Source organism: Aythya ferina (assembly GCF_964211825.1).
Source record: "Aythya ferina genome assembly, chromosome: 2".
Lineage (NCBI taxonomy): Eukaryota > Metazoa > Chordata > Aves > Anseriformes > Anatidae > Aythya > Aythya ferina.
The window spans coordinates 132,844,397-132,866,735 of record NC_140297.1 but is presented as its reverse complement, the minus strand read 5'-3'; the positions used below and the strand labels follow the sequence as shown (position 1 = coordinate 132,866,735).

General features: G+C 37.8%; 1 protein-coding gene across 12 annotated transcripts in view; it reads right to left on the bottom strand.

The window, feature by feature from the left end:
* The window catches only part of RALYL (RALY RNA binding protein like), a 431,518-nt gene that overhangs the window by 58,572 nt on the left and 350,607 nt on the right, over positions 1-22,339 (bottom strand). For all 12 annotated transcript variants that reach the window (XM_084509632.1, XM_084509637.1, XM_084509636.1 and 9 more), the window contains one exon: positions 6,385-6,417. In XM_084509632.1, the coding sequence (XP_084365758.1) occupies positions 6,385-6,417 (33 nt within the window). The remainder of the gene's footprint in view (positions 1-6,384; positions 6,418-22,339) is intronic.

The following is a 22,339-nucleotide window of genomic DNA, read 5'->3' as shown; positions in this document are numbered from 1 at the left end:
CTTTGTACATAGGTACATGTAAGACTGCAGATATTTAGTACTGAGGAACAGTCCAACATTAACCCAGAACATAAATGACCTCAATATATATTGTTTTCTTAGAAATAGTAATGGTATTTTTGGATGACAGAAATTACAGACAGTAAATAAAAGGGAAAGGCAAACAGAATAACCAGAAGAGAAAAAAGTGATCTCATGCTCTGTTGCCTTTCTTGATGATGAATCACATTATTGCTGATGTAATTAAGATCAGAGAGGGGAAAAGGAATTTATTAAGGTTATATTTTTTTTGCGTTTGTTTCCAATAAAAGTTAATAGAATTAAGAAAATACTTTTTCTTTTCTTTTCTTTTCTTTTTTTTTTTTTTTCCAAATATATTAGTATATTTCTAAGTGATATATATATATTTGTGTGTGTGTGAAAGTATAAAGAGAGTAGAAGGAAAAAGATCAGGAAAATAGAGGGACCAAAGAGAAATTTTTGGGATTACAGATGAGTAGAAAAACATAATCTGGAATCTTTAAACACTGAGCAATGACACAAAAACACTAAGAAATGCACTAGCTGTAACAGGCCAGCATGTATTACTGTGACTTCATAATCTCTTCTTCAGAAGTATCTTAAAGAAAAAAACAAACAACAAACTTTTATAAATTTATAAAACTGGTAATTCACCCGCTGTTTCAGAGTATTGTAAAAATTGAAAGGAAGTAATTATGTCTAGCTTAATTCTTATGGTTCTGAGTAAATTACTGGAAGAGAAGTGTATTAGTAATATGGCATGAAATTAAAGCATATAGATTTTCAGCATCTTCCACATAAAAATTCACAGCTTTCCATATGAGCTATTGCCCCCCAGATCCCTGCTGTCTCTCTGGGGACTACTTTGACAGCCTCATCACAGGTAGTCTCCTGACTACTGCTTGTGACCAAAGTTTAAATAATTATCAAGTGTGTGCAGTCCTCCCACACTTTTCATGTAAGTGCAACTCCTGAATACCTGCATAAGAATGACAGTTACAAAATTACTTTAATCTTGGTAGTGTTGTTGGTTTAATGTTAACAGTGCAAAATGCTTTCACTATATCTTCTTTTTCTATTTTTCATTCCACTGAAAGAAAATTTTCTGAGTTATCTGTCTTCAAAAGCTGGATGGGAACAGAAGGAAAAATGTCTGCTCCTTCTGCTGGTGTTATCTGATAATCACGATGGGGAGAAGTGTTATGGTATTTGTTGTACAAGAGATGATGTGTCTACATTCTCCTTTGTGGCTTATAACCTAGTGTCTGAAAAAAAAGCTCTAGCCATGAATTGAAAGAATCTGAATATTTTGGAAGTAGACTGATTAATTCCTAACAAAAGGAATTTAATTTTAACTACCTTTTTAAATTAAAGTCTAGATGTTATTTCTACATAGGATTGCAGTTAGCTACAAACAAGAAGTAATTCAAAAAATTTCTACTGTGTAAGAAGGTTACAAAATAATTATGATCTCTCTTGACAATATAATACTATTACAGGTTTTATAAGACACTGCAATGGCTTTATCCTACAAAATGAGTTTTGAATATTAGGGCTCAGACTGATGATCAATTACAAATCTGCACGCAATATTATCTGGAATTTATCAGGGGCTAAACTTACACATGGAGATAGTTACCAGGAATCAGCTTCCATGAAATAACTACTTGAATAGTTAGGAACTGGATTGTCAATCTAATCATCTAGAAATTATCCCTTGTTGAAGGGATAATTGTACTTCATTATTATTAAAAACAACCCCTAAATATGGAGAGCAAATGTGTATCATTTTAAAATTGTTGGCAGGTGGCTCTTCTTACTGTGCAGGTGACTGAGCAATGGCACAGGTTGCCTAGAGAGGGTCTCCTTGGAAATCTTCAGAAGTTGTCTGGAGTTGGTCCTGGGCAACCTGGTCTAAGTATCCATGCTTGAGTCCATGGATTGGACCAGATAACCTCCAGACACCTCTTCCAACCTCAACCATTCTGTGATTTGAAATGTTTTTCTTTTTTTTTTTTTTTACATATTGTTCATCCTTTGTTCACCCGATCATAAAGTGGGATGAATTTAGTACAAGTGGGCTGTCATTTTTGCAGTACCTTTTTTTTTTTTTCCCCCTACTTCTTGACCTGCTTGGTCTATATAGGTCTGACTCCTTCAAAGACTTCAGCATGAGGTTGATTTGATGCATTGTTAGCACTCTTCACTTTGATGGAACCGGTTTCTAATCTAAAAACAAATTCATGTTTTAACAGAACAGTTGTCTCTGATGGCAAATTCTTCCAGGCAAGAATTTTTCTGGTTATCTGCACAAATTCTTTTTTATTCTAACCCTACATGAGCATAAGAGGAAAAAAAACTTCAGACAATTTGGTATCTTGTTCATTACGGTGAAATAAGGACACAAAACCATAGAAGCGTTGAAATAATACAGGTGGGGAGAATTATGCTCTTCTACAGATTAACACTCAGCCTTCAGAACTATTAAGAGAGGTTTCAGCATTTCCTAAGGATTTTGTTTTAACCTCTAAGAGACAAAGAAAGACATTATATATCTTAAATCCAACTTTGTATTCTAGCCCAAAGTCAAATCACTGAATTCAGATACTTGTATATGAATAGATCACATACTCATTGAATTGCTCCTGATTTACCATTATATATATATACATTACATATATATATACACCAAATACCATTGCTACCATTAGAGATATACTTTAAAGAAGTTACTGCTATTTCAGTGCAAAATTATTCCCTCCTTTTGTGCAGGTAGTGAAGGAACGTGGGGGTGGTAGTTTCACACCAGGAACTAGCTCAGCTCCACCTTGCTGCTCTCTCACTTTCCCTCCTCATAAGGATGGGGAGGGGGGTGGGGGGGTCAGGGAGAAAATAGCATGAAAAAAAGTTTTGTAGGTTGGAATAAGGTCAGGGAGATCACTCACCAATTACTGTCATGGGCAAAACAAACTCATCACAGGGAGATTAATGTAATTTATTGTGGAGATCTGCTCCACCATTGTACCCCATGGGCTGCAGGAGGACAGCATGCTCCACCATGAGCCTCTCCACAGACCTCAGGAGAACTTTGACTCTGGTTCCTGGAGCACCTCCTACACTCATTCTGCACTGACCTTGGTCTCTGCAGGCCTGTTTCTCTCACATTTTCTCACTCTTCTCTCCCAGCTGCTGTTGTTTTTTATTTATTTTATTTTATTTTATTTTATTTTATTTTATTTTATTTTATTTTATTTTATTTTATTTTATTTTATTTTATTTTATTTTATTTTATTTTTTCGTTTTCTTCAATCTTCTCTCCCAGAGGCCCAACCAGCATCTCTTGCTGGCTCAGCTCTGACCAGCAGCAGGTTCATTTGGAGCTGTCTGGCTCTGATCTGACATGGGGCAGCTGCTGGGCTCTGCTCACAAGAGACCCCTCACTACCAAAACATCGCCATGTAAACCTAATACAATGGCGTTTTCTTCCTTGCTATGTCCTTTGTACAGAAAGATGGATAAATGCAGTTTCCTTTACTGAGGGAGTACAGGAGGTGTTGTCTCCTTGCATTTGAGAGACAAACCACAACAGTGAGAGGTGGGCTCTTCTTGTCTCTGTAGCTGGCTGCTTTCTGAGAGAGGGGAAACTGCACCATTTTATGAATCACTTTTTCTTTGTGGTATCTCTTAAGGGAAGGTTGTAGCCCAGCACATGCATCAAGAGCTCAGGTAAAGTGTGTCAGTCTCAACTAAAGTTTCCACACTTCACGTTCCCTTCCCCTGCCAAAAGAATTAACAATGGAAAAGTACTAGAAAGTCACTATCTTAGGCCTGGCAAAATGAAAAAGTATAATTAGCCCCTCCAGGCAGTATAATGAAAATGTGGAAACAAATCTTTGTCACAGAATGAAGATAAATGAAAGGCTGGTTTGCAGGACCAAGTAATCTGTAACCAACCAAAAGTAATTTAGATTGTTATTTTAACCAGTTCTGGCTGCAAGAGGCATTAAGGGCACCAATATGTTAGTCTGAGGCAGAGTCAGCATTTCTTCCGCAAATGCTCTGTTTTAAAGGCCTGATTGTTGCAGTTGTTAGTGTGGGTTAGATACAGGTCTCAACACTATAGCTCATACCCAGAAAAAATGAATCCCCAGATTACTGTGGGATTAGAAGGAGCATCTGCCCAGGGAAGTGGTGGAGTCACCATCCCTGGAAGTCTTCAAAAGATGTTTAGATGTAGAGCTTAGGGAAATGGTTTAGTGGGGACTGCTAGCGTTAGGTCAGAGGTTGGACTTGATGATCTTGAGGTCTCTTCCAACCTAGAAATTCTGTGATTCTGTGATTCTGTGATCTCTCTGACGGTACTGAGAAGGTGTATGTTTGCTTAGGCCCTTCTTCAGGGCACATTGCTCTTGCCTCTGGTAAAATCTTCCTTTGGGGTGGAGAAAATGGAGTTGTGAAAGGCAAAAGTAGCACAGAGGTGGGGACTAATTTTTACATTTTCAATCATTATGATTTTAGAAGCATAATTCATGTGCATTACAGGAAAACTTCTGGGAAGTTCTGTGAAGAGACTAAGTCTACTCAAATTACAATTCCTAAGAGGAATCCAGTTTACCAGTAAAGTCACATACAATGACTATGTGAAGGTAACATGCATTTGCAACAAGGCCACCACCTGTCTCATCTGGAGACAAACCCAAATCTAAAACATAGTATTTCCTCCTTGGTCCTCATCCGCAAGTGTCTTAAAGTTGACAAAAAATTCTTAAAATCATGGCACAAGCTACAAAATGCAAAATTATTTTATTAATTATTTTGTGATAATTACTATTACTAGTTATTACTACTATAATTACTATTACTAGTTATTACTACTAACACAACCATTTCCTTTTATATGCTTCCTGTTTTTTTTTTTTTTTTTTTTTTTTTTTTTAATCGTAATAGTTGAGAGTTTAAGTTAATCACTTCCTTACAGGAGTGGAGACATCAAAATAATAGCTACATAATATGAGATGCATAGTGAAATAGTGAGAGGTAATAACTGAAGTGGGTGAATTTGGTAATGAATTTGGCCATTTCAAAGCGTGTAAAACATCAGGAACATCTCCTCATTCTCCACATTCCCCCCAAACTTGATCAGAATTTCACTACACTTAGTTTTCAATGATTTTGTCCTGATAGAAAATGGAAATGACAAACAATTAATTTAAAATGTGCTTAGGCAAGCCAAAGTTACTTTATGCTGCAAAAACTGGGACATATCCCAATATTGCATACGCTGGTATGTTGTTTCTGTGTTGATAATGAATACACTTTGTTCACTAATTTTAATTCAGACTTCAGAACCTGTAGCAGTTTTTTGATCTGCAATTATATTTTGATCTGCAATACAGCAATATAGAAGCTAATGATGATTACTTGGTAGAATTAACTACCATCAACTAGCCATTAATTAAAATGGCTATTTTGCACTGGCATCTTTTATCTGCAATTTATGTTCTTGATAGCATGAAATGTATGGTGTTGTGAACCAAGAAAAAGGAGAATGAAGAGAAGTTATACAGTTCTGAAGAACAATGAAATGGTAATGAAATATTAGGAAACAGGAAAGTTTTAAAGAAGCTAAAGAGAAAATAGTAAATAAAAAGTGAACTTCAAACTCAGAAGTAAAATACGGATACTTACCTTTCATATATATACATAATGAACTACATTTTTTAAAAGAATGATACGTTTTTAAAATATCCCACTTTAACAAACATGTTTTTAGAAAGATAAGTTAATTACTTTACTATGAACACTATATAACAGTTTACATGGCTATGCAACTATGGAGTTAACAGCTGTAATAGGTAAATCATTGTAAATGTGATCTATAATTAAGCTAAAATATATTTTCTATTTTACATTTTTTCCCCCGTTACTAAAGAACCAATGAATTTTTATTTTAAAATAAACTATCAATTCCTCAGTCATTGGCTTAGATAAGTGGTATATTTGAAATGGTTTCTGACTGAAAGATCAGTGAAAAAAACAAACAAACAAACAAACAAACAAACAAAAAACAACAAATAGTTTTTGGTGCAACATTTATCTCTTACATTTTTGTATTTTGTATCATTTTTGATTAGTGAAAACATGTTTTTTTAGTAATGTTTTCATAAAGAAGATACCCACAACTGCTGTCTACATTTTAATATATATTAATGTTGATATATACATTTTCTAAGATTAGGTATAGTAAATAGGTATAGTAAATAAACAAAATGTTGAAAAAGGATGTTTATGATCAATGTTATTCCATAAATTATATGGTATGATTATATAAATAACCATTGAGATATACAGATTACTACTTACCCAACGGACAGAAAAGGCTCCTTTGATTCAAGTCTGTCAAGCAAACAACATAAATTTAATATATAAATGTTTATTGTATATCAGAACATTTATATGATGAATTTAAAACAGACACTTTCAGTATCAAATTTATTTGGTGACCAATACACAATCTGAAAACAAAGGAAGGCCTGATCTGTTATGCTAGGAGCTTGACTTGAAAGAAGTCCCATGTAGGTAACTGAACTTTGGTTTAGGAATCAAATATTTACAACGCAGTATACTTGAGCCATTTAAATCTCACTGATTCAGATGATTTGTGTTTCCATTCACATGGAAAGACAAGAATGAAAGAATAGTTATTTGTCTTCTTTCTGGATTTTTCATATATATATTTATTTATTTTTTCTTGATGACAACAATTCAAGGAAGATACTGTTTTGTTTTGTTTTGTTTTCTTTGTTTTGTTTTTTAATATAAAATTTAGTATGGATTTAGGCATTTTCCTGATTTGTTGTCTTTCACACCCACATTTTTTGGTGTTTTTGTTATCCTCTGTTTGTATAATATGGTCACTTCTTCATTGTGAAAACTTGTGGCAGATCTGCCGTCACCAGCCTTGCACTGGAACTGGATGCCACCAGTTTGGTATACCCAGAATTATGCCCAGTTCTAAAATCTGTGCTCGAAAGTGCCATTTTTGAAAGCCCTGCTGTTGCTGCTGTCTCTGGGAGAAGCTGCAGCATTTGCATCAGGAGAGTCTTCCACTAGTAGTTTCCACCCAACCAGAATGAATTTAAAAATCAGGTTTACAAAGCACAGCAGTTGTGACACTCACCTCCCACCCAGCCAAGGGCCAAGGTTGCAGGTTTGAGCCCAGCTCTGGGAGGCTTTGCGAGCGTCCTTTATGTTTTTATTGGAGAACTGGGTAATCACCAACCGCATGAAGTTTAACAAGAACAAATTTTTCCTGCACCTAGGAAGGGGCAACCCTGCCTCTACGTACAGACTGGGCGATGAGACTCTGGAGAGCAGTCCTGCAGAGAGGGATCTGGGGGTTTTGGTTGATAGCAAGTTGAATATGAGCCGTGTGCCGTGGCAGCCAGGAGGGCCAACTGTATCCTGGGGTGCATCAAGCATAGCACTGCTAGTTGGTCAAGGAAAGTGATTGTCCCACTCTACTCTGCACTGGGTTGGCCTCACCTCGAGTACTGTTTGCAGTTCTGGGCACCACAGTACAAAAAGGATGTGAAACTGTTGGAGAGTGTCCAGAAAATGGCTACTGAGATGATGAAGGGCCTAGAGGGGAAGATGTACGAGAAGTGGCTGAGGTCACTTGGCCTGTTCAGCCTGAAAAAGAGAAGGCTGAGGGGAGACCTCATCATGGTCTACAGCTTCCTCATGAGGGGGACTGGAGGGGCAGCTGCCAATCTATTCTCTTTAGTGACCAGTGATAGGACCCGAGGGACTGGTGTCAACCTGTGACAAGGGAGGTTCAGGCTGGATATCAAGAAGAGGTTCATCACTGAGAGGGTTGTTGCGCACTGGAACAGGTTCCCCAGGGACATAGTCATGGCACCAAGCCTCTTGGAGTTTAAGAAGCATTTGGACCGTGCTCTTAGTCATATAGTCTGAATTTTTGGGTGGACCTGTGTGGTGCCAGGAGTTGGACTTGATAATCCTTATGGGTCCCTTCCAACTTGGGATACTCTATGATTCTACTTGTTAGGATCATTAACATGAGTTTAAGTTCCTTTATAAAGATATTAAAAGCAAATTTCTGACTAAATTGTTTTGAGAAGTTATGACACACAAGCAATGCAAAAGTTCTGTATGATACTAAGCTTTGCTGAGAGTACTGTGTTAGGAAGAACAGCAAATAAATCATACAGGGTACACAATGGATCTTCATAGCCTTTAAGAAAAAAGTGTTTATTTGAAACAGAACTGTAAGCAACTGTAAGCAACAAGTGTTCTCTGAAACAGAACTGTAAGCCAAGAGACTAATCATAAACAAGAGGACTGTAAATAATGTCAAATTAGTCAATGTTTTAAGAGTAAACCTTTTCTGCAAGTCTTCTTTTGTTGAGAAACTAACAGTTACATTTGCTATTATTATTCAAACAGCAAAGGTTTTGTCCAGAAAGCTCACAAACTAATTTAGATACTTATTGCTATCTGTCCAGAAGGGTATTTCCAAGGATGAATTTGTCATTGTGCTTTTAAAAGAATTATATGATTTTGTCTTTAATTCAAAAATATTGCAGGTCAGCTTTTTGTGAAGCATTTGCTTTTTAAAAAGGCATTTTCCAGAATCACTACTGGAAATAAAAGTATTTCTTCATTTACAGTGTGGGCTTCCAATGTACTTTAAATTGTATTTTCCTGGGGATATATCTCCAACGATGGTAAGGGTGACTCACTTAAGGCTGGGTGAGAGAGCAAAATGTATCAAAAAAATAGTAACTTTTCTGTTTTCTTCATGGTTATACCTGGCTTTTCCATTTCCTTCTGGTATTGCAGTCCACATGGAAGTAAGAGAATAGAAGAGGGGTCACTTATCCAGGGTTTGTCTTAAGGGATTAACTATAAGTAGAATGAGCAAAAATGAAAAGCCAAGAACATATTTTCGTGCATCATAACAAAGAAAATTTGTAATGAAGAGAGACCTGGCACTGTCCTGATGGAGGAGATTCTTGTGGATTTTACTTGTGTACAACAGGCATGTGATATAATGCCCTGCAGACAAAATACTGCAATTAAAAATCTATTTGAAATCCATTCGCAAGATGGAATTCAATTTGATTTAAATAGTGCTGCCCTAGCTTTGACCCCTCTCTAATATATTTGACTAAATGGTTTTACATAATTTGCTGCATTACTTTAAATTAGTTCAAGTGTTCCCATAGTAAAGGAATACAATTATCTGCTGGCCTTTTATTTAAATTGGTAATTCAGTATATGAAAAATTAATATAAAGGTTTTAAAACTGCAACACCATATAAAATAACATATTTTATCATCTTTTCTGGTGACATTTATAAATATATATTATAGATTTTTTACCTTTATTTTCTAGCCTGCACTATACCAAATTCTCTTGAGTTCTGAAGAAATTTCACTTAATTAAATGCAGTATCTCAAAAAGAATAATCCTGATAAGTAGTGATAGAAATGCTGTTACATACCTTCAGGAATATGCGTTAAAACATTTTTTTTTTCCAAAAACATATTGAGCCTGCACGAAATACTAGATTGGGCAGTAAGTGAATGGAATAATGTTTTACTTATGTAGGAATGGTAATGAAGCTGGAGTGATCAGGACTTCCTTATATGGTTTTCCCATCAGAAAACTTGAGCTTGTCCAAATATCAAGGCAATATATATATATATAGCAGGACTGGGAGGCTGTTGTTCCTTATGATTCTGAGCTAAGATTTTCTCAAAAGGGTAGCTTCCTTACATGTATCTATGTATAATGGATAAATGTTTGCAGGAGACAAAAGGATTTTTAAACAATGTAAGTTGTTCAAGTAAATATGAACCACTGTAAATCAACCATGCATAGAAACCAGTTTACAACCATTAATATGCTACAGTATTGTCACACTATGAGTTTAAGATAAGGACACAAGAAATTTCCCATTTAGCATTTTATCCCCTGCAGCCTGCCCTTGTCTTGAGATATTTTACAGGATGTGATTTAAAAAATTGTGTATTTCATTATTTTCTTTTCTGCTAACTTTGATATATTAATAACAATTATCTAAATCCCATTTTTGACATGGACAGATGAAGACATTTTTCAGGTATTTCAGGCAAACATACAATGAAATGTGACTAGACTAAGGGCATATGAACTCCTCTACAGACTGTAAATGAATAATTAAAGGACAGAAAGATCACAGTAAACTCCACTTTACTTGCATAATTGTCCTATTAAGATTACATGCAAGATTTTTTTTTAATTTATTTTTTTTTATTTTTTTTTTTATTTCAGGCCTGACCAAAGATACATAAATCAATATCATTTCTTGTTAAAGAATTCTTCCTTCTCCTTTCCAAAACCTATTTACAGGAAAAAGTGAATAACATTACTAACAATATAAGTACTGTACACAAGCAAAGGTATTTTAGCCAAGCATTCTCCAAGATAACTTATTATAAATCAATATTTTCTTCCAAGTGATGTTCATATAAAACTATCTCTAACGAGCAAGTAAGAAAAATATGTGAAATTTAAGTCATTTGTTAATCATATTCTGATTTTTTAGTGTAATAAAACTGTCTATCTTGAATCAGGAAAAGCAATGGTTGGGAACTAAAACTTTCATAGAAAAATCATTTTGGGTTGAAATCTTCAAACCGAATTTCATGAACATACCCTGATGTCATACACTTTCTTGTTTGACAATGACTACAGTTCTTAGGGATACAGGAAGAGTTAATACTTCTAATAGGAATCCAGAGGATTTGAGCTTTACATTCAAGCAGTGTAGGAAAGACAGGCAAGCTAAAAGGCATTTTGGATTTAGTCACTAGATGGATTGGGTGAATAGTGTTAATGTATATTTTGAGCAATTGCCGTGGTTGACTTGTTTACCTGTCAATCATGTCTACCTCTTTGCCCTGTAGAGCTTTAGGAAATGAAGCAAAAAAATATTTGAAGTCAAACAATATTCAGACTTACAGCTCACCCTGTTTGCCCATCAATTCAGTTTTAAAATCATAACCAAGGACAATTCAAGGGACCTGTAAGCTTGAGGCACTATTGGCTCAGCTGGGTTTGGCTCTGTCCATTGAAGCCATCCAAGCCCAGGTGAGCCACGGGTCCGAGTGTGGCAGATCTGGTGCAGCATGGCAGGGCTACCCAGGGGCTTTTGCCCATGGTTTTACTTCAGGGGACACAGAGCTCTGGGGGTCACTGGTGAATTCCTTAGGGAAGGGTGGTGGTAGCCCTGCTTTTTCTTCCTGGGGACCTGCCATACAGGCCAAGCTGGGGCACCTTGGAAGGTTCGAAGCTGGGACTGTCCATAAAGGACAAGTTGTGTGACTGGGAATCAGCCGTGGGACTAAGAATCACAGAATCACAGAATCACAGAATTTTCTAGGTTGGAAGAGACCTCAAGATCATCGAGTCCAACCTCTGACCTAACGCTAACAGTCCCCACTAAACCATTTCCCTAAGCTCTACATCTAAACGTCTTTTGAAGACTTCCAGGGATGGTGACTCCACCACTTCCCTGGGCAGCCTGTTCCAGTGCCTCACAACCCTTTCAGTGAAGAAGTTCTTCCTAACATCTAACCTAAAACTCCCCTGGCTCAACTTAAGCCCATTCCCCCTCGTCCTGTCACCAGGCACGTGGGAGAACAGGCCAACCCCCACCTCGCTACAGCCTCCCTTGAGGTACCCATAGAGAGCGATAAGGTCGCCCCTGAGCCTCCTCTTCTCCAGGCTGAACAAGCCCAGCTCCCTCAGCCGCCCCTCGTAGGACTTGTTCTCCAGGCCCCTCACCAGCTTTGTTGCCCTTCTCTGCACCCGCTCAAGCACCTCGATGTCCTTCTTGTAGCGAGGGGCCCAAAACTGAACACAGTACTCGAGGTGCGGCCTCACCAGAGCTGAGTACAGGGGGACGATCACCTCCCTAGCCCTGCTGGTCACACTGTTCCTGATACAAGCCAGGATGCCGTTGGCCTTCTTGGCCACCTGAGCACACTGCTGGCTCATATTCAGCCGACTATCCACCATCACTCCCAGGTCCTTCTCTGCCTGGCAGCTCTCCAACCATTCCTCTCCCAGCCTGTAGCTCTGCTTGGGGTTATTGCGCCCCAGGTGCAGGACCCGGCACTTGGCCTTGTTGAACTTCATGCAGTTGACCTCAGCCCATCGGTGCAGCCTATCCAGATCCTCCTGCAGAGCTTTCCTACCCTCAAGCAGATCGACACACGCACCTAACTTGGTGTCATCTGCGAACTTACTGAGGGTGCACTCGATGCCCTCGTCCAGATCATTGATGAAGATATTAAAGAGAACTGGCCCCAGCACCGAGCCCTGGGGGACGCCACTAGTGACTGGCCTCCAACCGGACTTGGCTCCATTCACCACAACTCTTTGGGCCCGGCTATCCAGCCAGTTTCTAACCCAACGAAGCGTGCGCCAGTCCAAGCCAAGAGCAGCCAGTTTCTTGAGGAGAATGCTGTGGGAGACGGTGTCAAAAGCCTTGCTGAAGTCAAGGTAGACCACATCCACAGCCTTTCCCTCGTCCACCCAGCGCGTCACTTTGTCATGGAAGGAGATCAGGTTCGTCAGGCATGACCTGCCTTTCATAAAGCCATGCTGACTGGGCCTGATCACCTGCTTCCACTGCAAGTGCTGCATGATGACTCTCAGGAGGATCTGCTCCATGAGCTTTCCTGGCACTGAGGTCAAACTGACAGGCCTGTAGTTTCCCGGGTCTGCCCTCCGGCCCTTCTTGTAGATGGGCGTCACGTTTGCTAGCCGCCAGTCGATTGGGACCTCCCCCAATAGCCAGGACTGCTGATAAATGATGGATAGTGGCTTGGCCAGCTCCTCTGCCAGTTCCCTCAGTACCCTTGGGTGGATCCCATCCGGCCCCATCGACTTGTGCACATCTAAGTGCCGTAGCAGGTCACCAACCAGTTCTTCATGGATAGTGAGGGCCACATCCTGCTCCCCATCCCTTTCCACCAGCTCAGGGTACTGAGTATTCAGAGAACATCCGGTATTGCCGCTAAAGACTGAGGCAAAGAAGGCATTGAGCACCTCCGCCTTTTCCTCATCTCTTGTAACTAAGTTTCCCCCCGCATCCAGTAAAGGATGGAGATTCTCCTTAGTCCTCCTTTTTGTGTTGATGTATTTATAGAAACGTTTTTTGTTATCTTTAACGGCAGTAGCCAGATTGAGCTCCAGATGAGCTTTGGCCTTCCTAATTTTGTCCCTGCACAGCCTCGCTACTTCTTTAAAGTCCTCCTTAGTGGCCTGCCCACTTTTCCAAAGCTTATAAACCCTCTTTTTCCTCCTAAGATCAAGCCACAATTCTCTGTTGAGCCAGGCCGGTCTTCTTCCCCGCCAGCTGGTCTTTGGGCACGTGGGGACAGACCGTTCCTGCGCCATTAAGACTTCCCTCTTGAAGAGCGCCCAGCCTTCCTGGACTCCTCTGCCTTTCAGAACCGCCTCCCAAGGGACTCCACCAACCAGTGTCCTGAGCAGTTCAAAGTCAGCCCTCCGAAAGTCCAATACAGCGGTTTTACTGGTCCCCTTCCTGGCCTCGCCAAGAATAGTGAACTCCACCATTGCGTGGTCACTCTGCCCAAGACAGCTCCCGACAATCACGTCCTCCACCAGTCCTTCTCTGTTTGTGAAGAGAAGGTCTAGCGGGGCACCACCCCTGGTAGGTTCACTAACCAGCTGTGTCAGGAAGCTATCTTCCACGCTCTCCAGAAACCTCCTAGACTGCTTTCTCAGGGCTGTGTTGTGCTTAAGGTCACAATCTACCCACTACTGCATCCCTCACCTTAATCCTTAACTTCATGGTGTTATAATGGGCTGATTTGTAATGTGTCTTTTTACAAAGAGTTAGGGTATTTGGAGCTAGTGTTTCTGTAACTGGTTTCCGCCTGAGTTAAAGGGTGATCCTTAGTGCTGGTGGGCTCTATTCTCACCTCCCAGCCTTTTTTCCTCCTTTTTTTTTTTTTTTTTTTCCCAAACCTTGGAGAGGCTGTTCTTGCCCTGTGCTTCAGAGCATGTGGTGAGGGGCATTGCATCCTGGGGTGGCTAATCAGTATGGCTAGTCAGTCAAAGACAGCAATTGTCCTACTCTGCTCCACACTGATGCAGCCTCTCCTTGAGCACTGTGTGCAGTTTAGTGCACCAAAATATGAGCACATAAAACTATTGTGTCCAAAAGAGAGTTACAAAGATGGTGAAGGGTCTAGATGCAAGACATATGAGGAGAGGCTGAGATCCCTTGGTTTGTTTAGCCCAGAGAAGCGGAGACTGAGGGGAGGCCTCATGGTGGCCTGCAGCTCCCTCACAAGAGGAGCTGATGGACAAACGCTGAGCTCTGCTCTCTGGGGACAGTGACAGGACCCGAGGGAATGGCATGGAACTGAGAGAGGGGAGAGTCAGACTGGGTGATCATCTGTCATTCACAGTGATCAACTGGGTATCAAAAGTGAAAACTGCATTTTCCTTCCTTCCTTCCTTCCTTCCTCCCTCCCTCCCTCCCTCCCTCCCTCCCTCCCTCCCTCCCTTCCTTCCTTCCTTCCTTCCTTCCTTCCTTCTTCCCAGTAGGTTCTGTAACTTTAAATAATTTTAATCCAAGATAATTTTTTCCAGACATCAGTAACTGTTGTCAGATAGAATTAGGGAAGAAGATTCTTATATCTTTTGAAATTTCCATAAATAGCTTTATAAATGTTGGCAAGTTTTGCTAAAGGAATACTGTCATATTCTGGGTTAAATAAATATGAGACCTGCTGTATAGAAAATCTGATCTGTCACAAGTGTTTCAAAAGCAAAGCATGTGGAAGAGTAATTCACAGCTTTATGTCCCAGTGTTCTTAATAAATTTAGTAAATTCCACTTTCAACAGGTGGCTGACATTTCAAGTGTTGTCAATGGTTGGAAAAACAACACATACTATATTGTTTTCCTGACTATTGTTTAGTATCAAATACTGTATTATTATGAAAGTGTAAGAGTGCCCTGAGAAGCTCTTTTCCACAGAGCTAAGTGCTTCTATAATTATTGAAATATAAAACTTCTAGTGCAAAATAAAATACATCTCTCAAACCATGGACTAAAACTAAAGTACTGCAAACTCAAAATGCTTTTTTTTTCAGTGCAAACTCTCTAATTTCCACTGACTTAGTGGGTAAAAGGAGACAGATAATTGGTAAGACTAAGCCTGATTTTAAAGCCTTTGGTATCACCGTATATGACAGTCTCAGACAAACTGGAAATTAGTTTATCTTAGCATAAAGCCAACCAACCAACCAACCAAAAACCACATCCATGCATGAAGAATTATGCCAAATGGGAAAGGTGCACACCTTAAATACTTGGAACACTCAAGGCTATGTTTTGTTCAGTCTTGGTTTGCGTTAGTGATTTGAACAACAAATGCAGATTATAATTGTAGGATACACAGATGAAAAAAAGCTGGAAGAACTCTTAAACAGTCTAGCAAATGGAGTTAAAATCTGAAGTCTATGTGATAAATGGTCTGAAATCAGTGTAATGATGTTCAAAAAAGAAAAGACAAGTCCAGTGACAATTTGAGAACTAGAACCACTTTATGCTACTTTATGCTATATAAAATGGAGGATAACTGGCTAGGTGTTACGGGAAAGAAAAAAAAAATCCGGGGGGGGGGGGGGGAGGGGGGAGGAGGGCGGGAAAAACTAAGGAACATTATACTGTTTCAAAATCCAAAAATCTTATCTGAGGACATACTATCTTTCTCTCTTCAGAGCTGATGAATCACTCAGTTGCAGCATTGTTTGAGCTTTGGACACAGCATTACATAGCAGGAGGTGGGCAGGTGGAGAGAATCAGAAGGAGAACAATAAAGTGTTTAAAAGATGAGAAGGAGCTTTAGAGCAATGGAAATGTTGTATTGAGCAGAAGCTGTTAGGTCCTTCAGGTGTCCTCTGTGAAAAAGGAACTTCTACCTTGAAAATATTGGCTGACACTGGTGTTTTCAAGTCTGAGGATTCCTGATAGTGATACAGGAGCTAGAGTTTCTATCGTTTACTTTCTTCCTGCTCCATGACAAGAGGCTTAAAATTTCTGCATATACAAACCTTATAGGCTATCTGCCTGCAACAGCTAACTGGAGACCTGGAAAATGAAAGTCTGGAAAACAGCAGATAACACAAGAGGAATCAATCAGAGGCTGATAGTCTAAATCTGCATGCCCATAAACTATTGATGCTTCACTCTTCTACCAAGAAATATACATATATATATATATACGTATATATATATATATTATTTATTTATTTATTTATTTGCCAGGTAATCCCTTGCATCTAATTGCCATTTTGAAAGAAGTCTCTAGAACTTATGATCTAATGTCTGCCTGCCAAGCAAAAACACAGGTGCTTTTCAATATCTGTTCCAGGGATGTTTTAGATTAGTTTCTGTTCAGGTAAGAACCCTCATGACTCTGATTGCCTTCCCCAGATGAAAACAAGCTCAGTTTGGTACCTTTGTTCAAGTCAGCAAAGGAAACAAACTCTGGAGAATGAAAGTAACTCCATACCACTGCTGTCAATTTTAATTTACTTTTTCTTGTGATATGTTAATAGTTGCTACATTTTGCAAAAATCTATGCTTCCAACAAAAGAAAGAATTTTTTGGAAAAAAAAAAAAGACGTAGTGGTATACTTAACTTTCTACCTTAGAGTCCTCTTTCTGACAGCTTTAATCAGTCTTTGCATGAAGCTGATGTCACCTAACCCTCTTCTACTCTGAATCAGAGTAAGAACATTCAAGTCAATAAGTTCAGGTCTAAAAACATCTGGAATGAGTTCATCAGGGTGGGCTGAACAAAACAGTGTTGACTGATCTAATGCATGCAATCAATACTACTTTACTGCATGGCTATTTGTAGTCACAAATAGATGAAGGTTAATGTAGGCATTGCCTTTGAGGATCCCAAGGGTAGAGGTTTAATCTCCTTTTCCCTCAATGACACTACTAACACTTGAAAGTAGTTACTGGAAGGGGACTGCTCTGACAGTGTATGATTCACGCTTGTCATGCTGTTTCCTAGACTAATATCACTCTTGCAAGGCTGAAAAATGCAACATACATTTTTCTGTCAGTAGGTATTATAAATTGCTCACTGATTACAACTCATAATGAATTCACTCACATTTATGAATACACTTGTTACTTTTCAGTAAAATAGCCAGTGCTTTTTTCAAAACTTCTGGGAAAAACAGCAACCATAATCTACCAATAAAGCATGCAATTTGTAACATACTCCTTAAATTTTATTTGGAATTATGTACCATCTGCTGTATCTAAATATCAGTCCTGGCAAGCTAGATAACATGCTTTCAAACAGACTACTCCATGACTGGCACATTCATCAAAAAATAAACTTGTGGGATAATTTCACTGCTAATAACACACTGAATATTAGTATATGTTGCTATTGTTCCTCCATACTGCACACAGCATAGCCTTTTATGCTATTTGTAATCTTATTCTCTTAAAATAAGCAAACTTCTCTTTTCTTTTTCTAATATCATTCATAAGACTAAAATTCAGCCTCTCATTTTCCAACCTTACTTATATATTCACAGAAAGCTGAATCTATAATCCAGCATCATATTTCTATTGCAGTTTGCAAGCCACCTAAACTATGCTCTTTCAGTACATTAGAATCTCCAAGACTGAATTGCATATACAATTCTATGCAATTAGAGCTGTTATATTACATGAGAACCAATGTCTAATCAAGAGTCTACAAAATGGTGCTCAGAAGCTGTACAGCCTTCCCCTGCATCTGTTTTAAACAGGCGGCACATGATTACTGTACCAATACTGCACCAATTTACTAAATTCTTTAAAATGAAGAATCCTGCTGTTCATGTTATGCCATGTTAGCAAAGATCCTCCTCTATTCTGTTTCATAACATAAGCCCTGTCTCTTTAAGTCCTCTATAATCTTATTAAGTACTATTTTTATGATATCTGCCTTACCAAAATGTGAATATGGAAAAATGGTCATGGTGTCTGTTTCTGATTTTTCTTTTCCTGATGTAGGTACTTTTTTTTTTTTTTTTTTTTTTCCTTGCTAGTATGCAATGAATCCAAATTCTGATTATTTCTTAAATTGAATGTAAGAAGCCATGAAGTATTAAAGGGTGGATATTTCACATATAATAAGTGATAGGAACTAGGCTCAAACTGACAAGATTTAAACAGAATAGATGACTAAATGTACTGATTCTGTTTGCCTGCAGGCAAAACCATCAGTGGTCTGGATCTTTCAGGCATTTACTTTTTGAGTTATAAGCCAAAAATTTTTCATTTTTATTTGTAACACAAATTCTTGGATAAGAAAAGAGTCTTAGTAACTCTCAATGCCATCAAAAAGTAGTGAATATATTTTCTGTTCCACTTAGGTGTAAACAGTGAGAAAAACATTAAAAAAAAAGATGGTTTTACAGTTAGTTACTTTTGCTAAGATATACTGCTTCAGGTTTCATAGGAGATAAAAAAAACAAACAAACAAACAAAAAAAAAAAAACATGAAAGATTAAAGACCAGAAAAAAAGCAATAATAAGAGAACTGGGTATTCTTCTCCAAAGTTGCTAAACTCTGAGCATGAGCGTAATTATGGTGTCTGGGCTTTTGTGAAAGAAAACAACACCAGCCGTGTGATACCATATATCATTTTCTGCAAGAGGACAAGTACCGAAATAGGAAAACAGGAGGCACATCCTCTGCAGATATGTGTAAATTGGTGTCATTGTTCCCTTTTAAGAAAAAGAAAAAATAAATTGAAAAAAAAAAAAAAAGTTAAAGGCTGAAGAAGAACTAGAGGGGAGATGGAAAGAAAACCATCCTTGAAGTCAAGACCATCTTTACAATTTCTGGTGAAAATGAATACAAAGAAAAGTGAGAACAATTTAAGATTTAGGATATACTGATAAGTTACATATGCTGATATCTATCCCCAGTCACTAAGGATAGCTTCTAAAATGGAGTAAGTAATATTTAAAATAGTGAAGGGGAAGAAAAAAAAAAAAAAGTCTTGTCCTTTTTGTTACTGAAGCTATCACACAGATTAGAAATAGTATGACTGAAATCAAGATGACAAGTGCATTTGATATATTTAGATCTCTTGATCTTTCTCTCTATCTCTCTGTCTTCAGAAATGAAGGTTTTCCTGGGTGTTACTAAGGATCCTCCTATTTTCACCTCAGTAATGTTATTGGGTGTTTCATGTTCATGCTCTGGATCATGTAAAAGGGAAAATTTGTGTCCCTGGCCAGTTCTCCCAATACCTCTGAGCATATGCATTTGTTCTTTCAACAACTGTGGGAGTGAACTGACTGCAGTTACACTGACATCATTGACAAATGCATGTGTTGCCTTCCATTAGTAGAGATTTTTTCTCTTAATTTTTATAACAGCTATTTGACACAAGGCTTTTTCTTTGAAAATAATCAAAAATTCATACCAAATGAAATCGCTGGAACTTCTGTAGCTTTGTACATGCATCCTCTAATGATTTTAATATAATTGACAATACTACTTAAGTTCGTGACACAGGCAAAAATTGCACTAAATTTTGTCATGAATTTTAAGTGAAAATTTCAGACTAAATGATCTCTCTCTCTCTCTTTTTTTTTTTTTTTTTTTTTTTTTTTTTTTCTCTAAAGCAGTGAATGCTTTTATATTGAATTATACTTTTATAGGACTTAAAATTATCTTGGTTTAAACATGACTAGAGCTGTTGCTTTATGAAAGATAGGTCTTTTTTTTTTTGGAAGAACTGTAGAGCAACAATCATCTTAGATTTATCTAGAATTTAGATAAAGCTAGATTTATTGCACTGAAATAAATAGTTTATTTCATGAAGGAAGGCAAATAAAGGCACCAATAATATACATTTCTGTAAAAATTAAATACTTTGCTTTTATTCTTTTATTCAAAAGAAAAATCAAGTTATGCAATCTGAATATGATGCATTCATCATAAGATTATGTTCCATAAGCATGTATATATTTTATTCAGTATAAAAAAAAAAAAAAAGAGAAAGGTGTTTTCACATTGTAATTTAAGTGAGCATTATAATTTAAGTATAAATATAATTTAAGTGTAAAGTATTAGAAAATTATTTATTTATTTATTCATTCTGTTGGTTGGGCTATGGCTTTAGGTTCTTGTAGGCCAACAATAAAAGTGAATGCACAAATGTAATAAGAGAAAGAAGGAATAAAGAAAAATGTTATAAGAAAACTAGAACGATATTCAGTCAAGAAAAGTCCTTATGCCTTCAATTATTTTTGTTAAATGCCAGTAGTTTACAGCATATTGCTAATATACTGACAATACTACAGCATGGGTTATGCAACATACTGCAGTATTCAAATTGTGCTTGTTTGAGTTTATGTTATGTTTTCAAAGGGAAGGAATGATCTCAAGAAGCCTCCTACCCTGGAAGAAATCATTAGGTTGCCCATCACTGTGTCCTTCACACTTTTTCCTGAAACAAAGAATGCCTGGGAGTCCTCAGTACAACAACTCAAAATAATGACTGTGTGGACTGAGAGGCATACCATGTCACACCAAAATCTATAAACTATATCTTAATGCAAATCTGAGAAGTGTAGCACAAGTAGGGAAAGACTGCAACCAATTTTTTAAGACTTCACTATGAAATAAAGATACAAAATGAAAGAAAATGAAAGATGTGTAGTATAATTCAATCAGTTTTGTGATGGACATCATGAAAGTAAAATGTGCTCAGTAAAATGACAAAGTATTTTTGTCAAAAAACAAACAAACAACAACAACAAAAAACACACCCAAACTTCAATACATAAACATAATCATATCCTGTAAATAAAAAGATATCTCTTTTCAGCATAGTAATATTAGACTTCTGAATAAAATAATATCCACCAGAGGCCACAAGACTTATGAAATTGTAAAGGTTGCTTTATATGACTAAGTAGTGGCATGTGAAATTAAACTTGCTGAATATACAATTTAATTCCATTACATAAAGAAGTGATTGGGAATGTGAAATAACTGTGCAATTTAATACCACTGAAAGAGAGCTGAACTATAAGCCTAAAACTTCAGAGAACAGCATAGAAAGTGCTTGCCCTCTGGGGACACCTTCCCCATTGCTACAATAGATGGGTAGTGCCATGGGAATCCAACCAGAACAGGGTGGAGGTCAAGCCAGCTGAGGCAACATGAGACAATCTTACTTGGTATTTCATGGTTTTGTTAATCCATCAACTACTATTTGTCTCACTTCAGGGCATGCCTGAGCTTGATAGATCCCAGGCTCAAAGGCTTCATGCCCAGCCAGCAATGGGAGTACTGTAAGGAGTGGGGCTGTAATAATTCCTCACTGAGCCTTCAAGATGTGGTTCTGGAGCAAAACTAGTTTTGCTTATGTGGCTTTATAAGGAAGCTTGAACTGTGTCACAGGTGAAAATAACTCACATGAGGAGGAAGAACATGTAATGTAGAATAACTCTTTATATGTTCACAAATAAATAATTCTTCAAAATCTTTGTTGGTCACCTAGAATGGCATTGAGCCAGGTGAGTGAACAGACACCTCTGCAGTGCTGAGTAACTTGCTTTCCCAATTAAGTTTCAAATCCTAGTCCCACAGTTCCTTACATTATACTAACATTAATTCACTCCTTGCGGGGGTTGTTTGGGGCACACAAATTAGTTTTCTCAACAAGCAGACCTGGATGATATTTGGGACAGTTTGCTCCTAATTCCTTCCCAACAGTATTGGTAACATCACAGTAGATATGGCTCCCCGTGCCTTGCACAGTCTCCAGCAAGTCCCACCTCTCATCTCGCACACCGGGACCTGCAGCAGCCATACATATTTTCATGCTGCTAAAGCTTTCAGACCATATATTTAACACCTTGTAAAACATGGTAGTAGGTTGAAATGAAAAATAAATAGCTTAAAAATTATTTTATGATGTAGAGAAATGGAGTACTAGTCTATTAGATTATTTGTGTTTAATTCAATATTGGTATTTATTGGTATTGGGGCATATATATATATATAAACAAACAAACAAACAGTATATGTACTTTCATATGCTGACACAGAACTGCTTTAGTGAACTACTGACCAAAACACCAGTAAATTAAAAAGACATAGTCTGGTCCTTTATTTTATCATGAAAAAAAAAAAAAAAAAAAAGCTTCCAAACACTGATA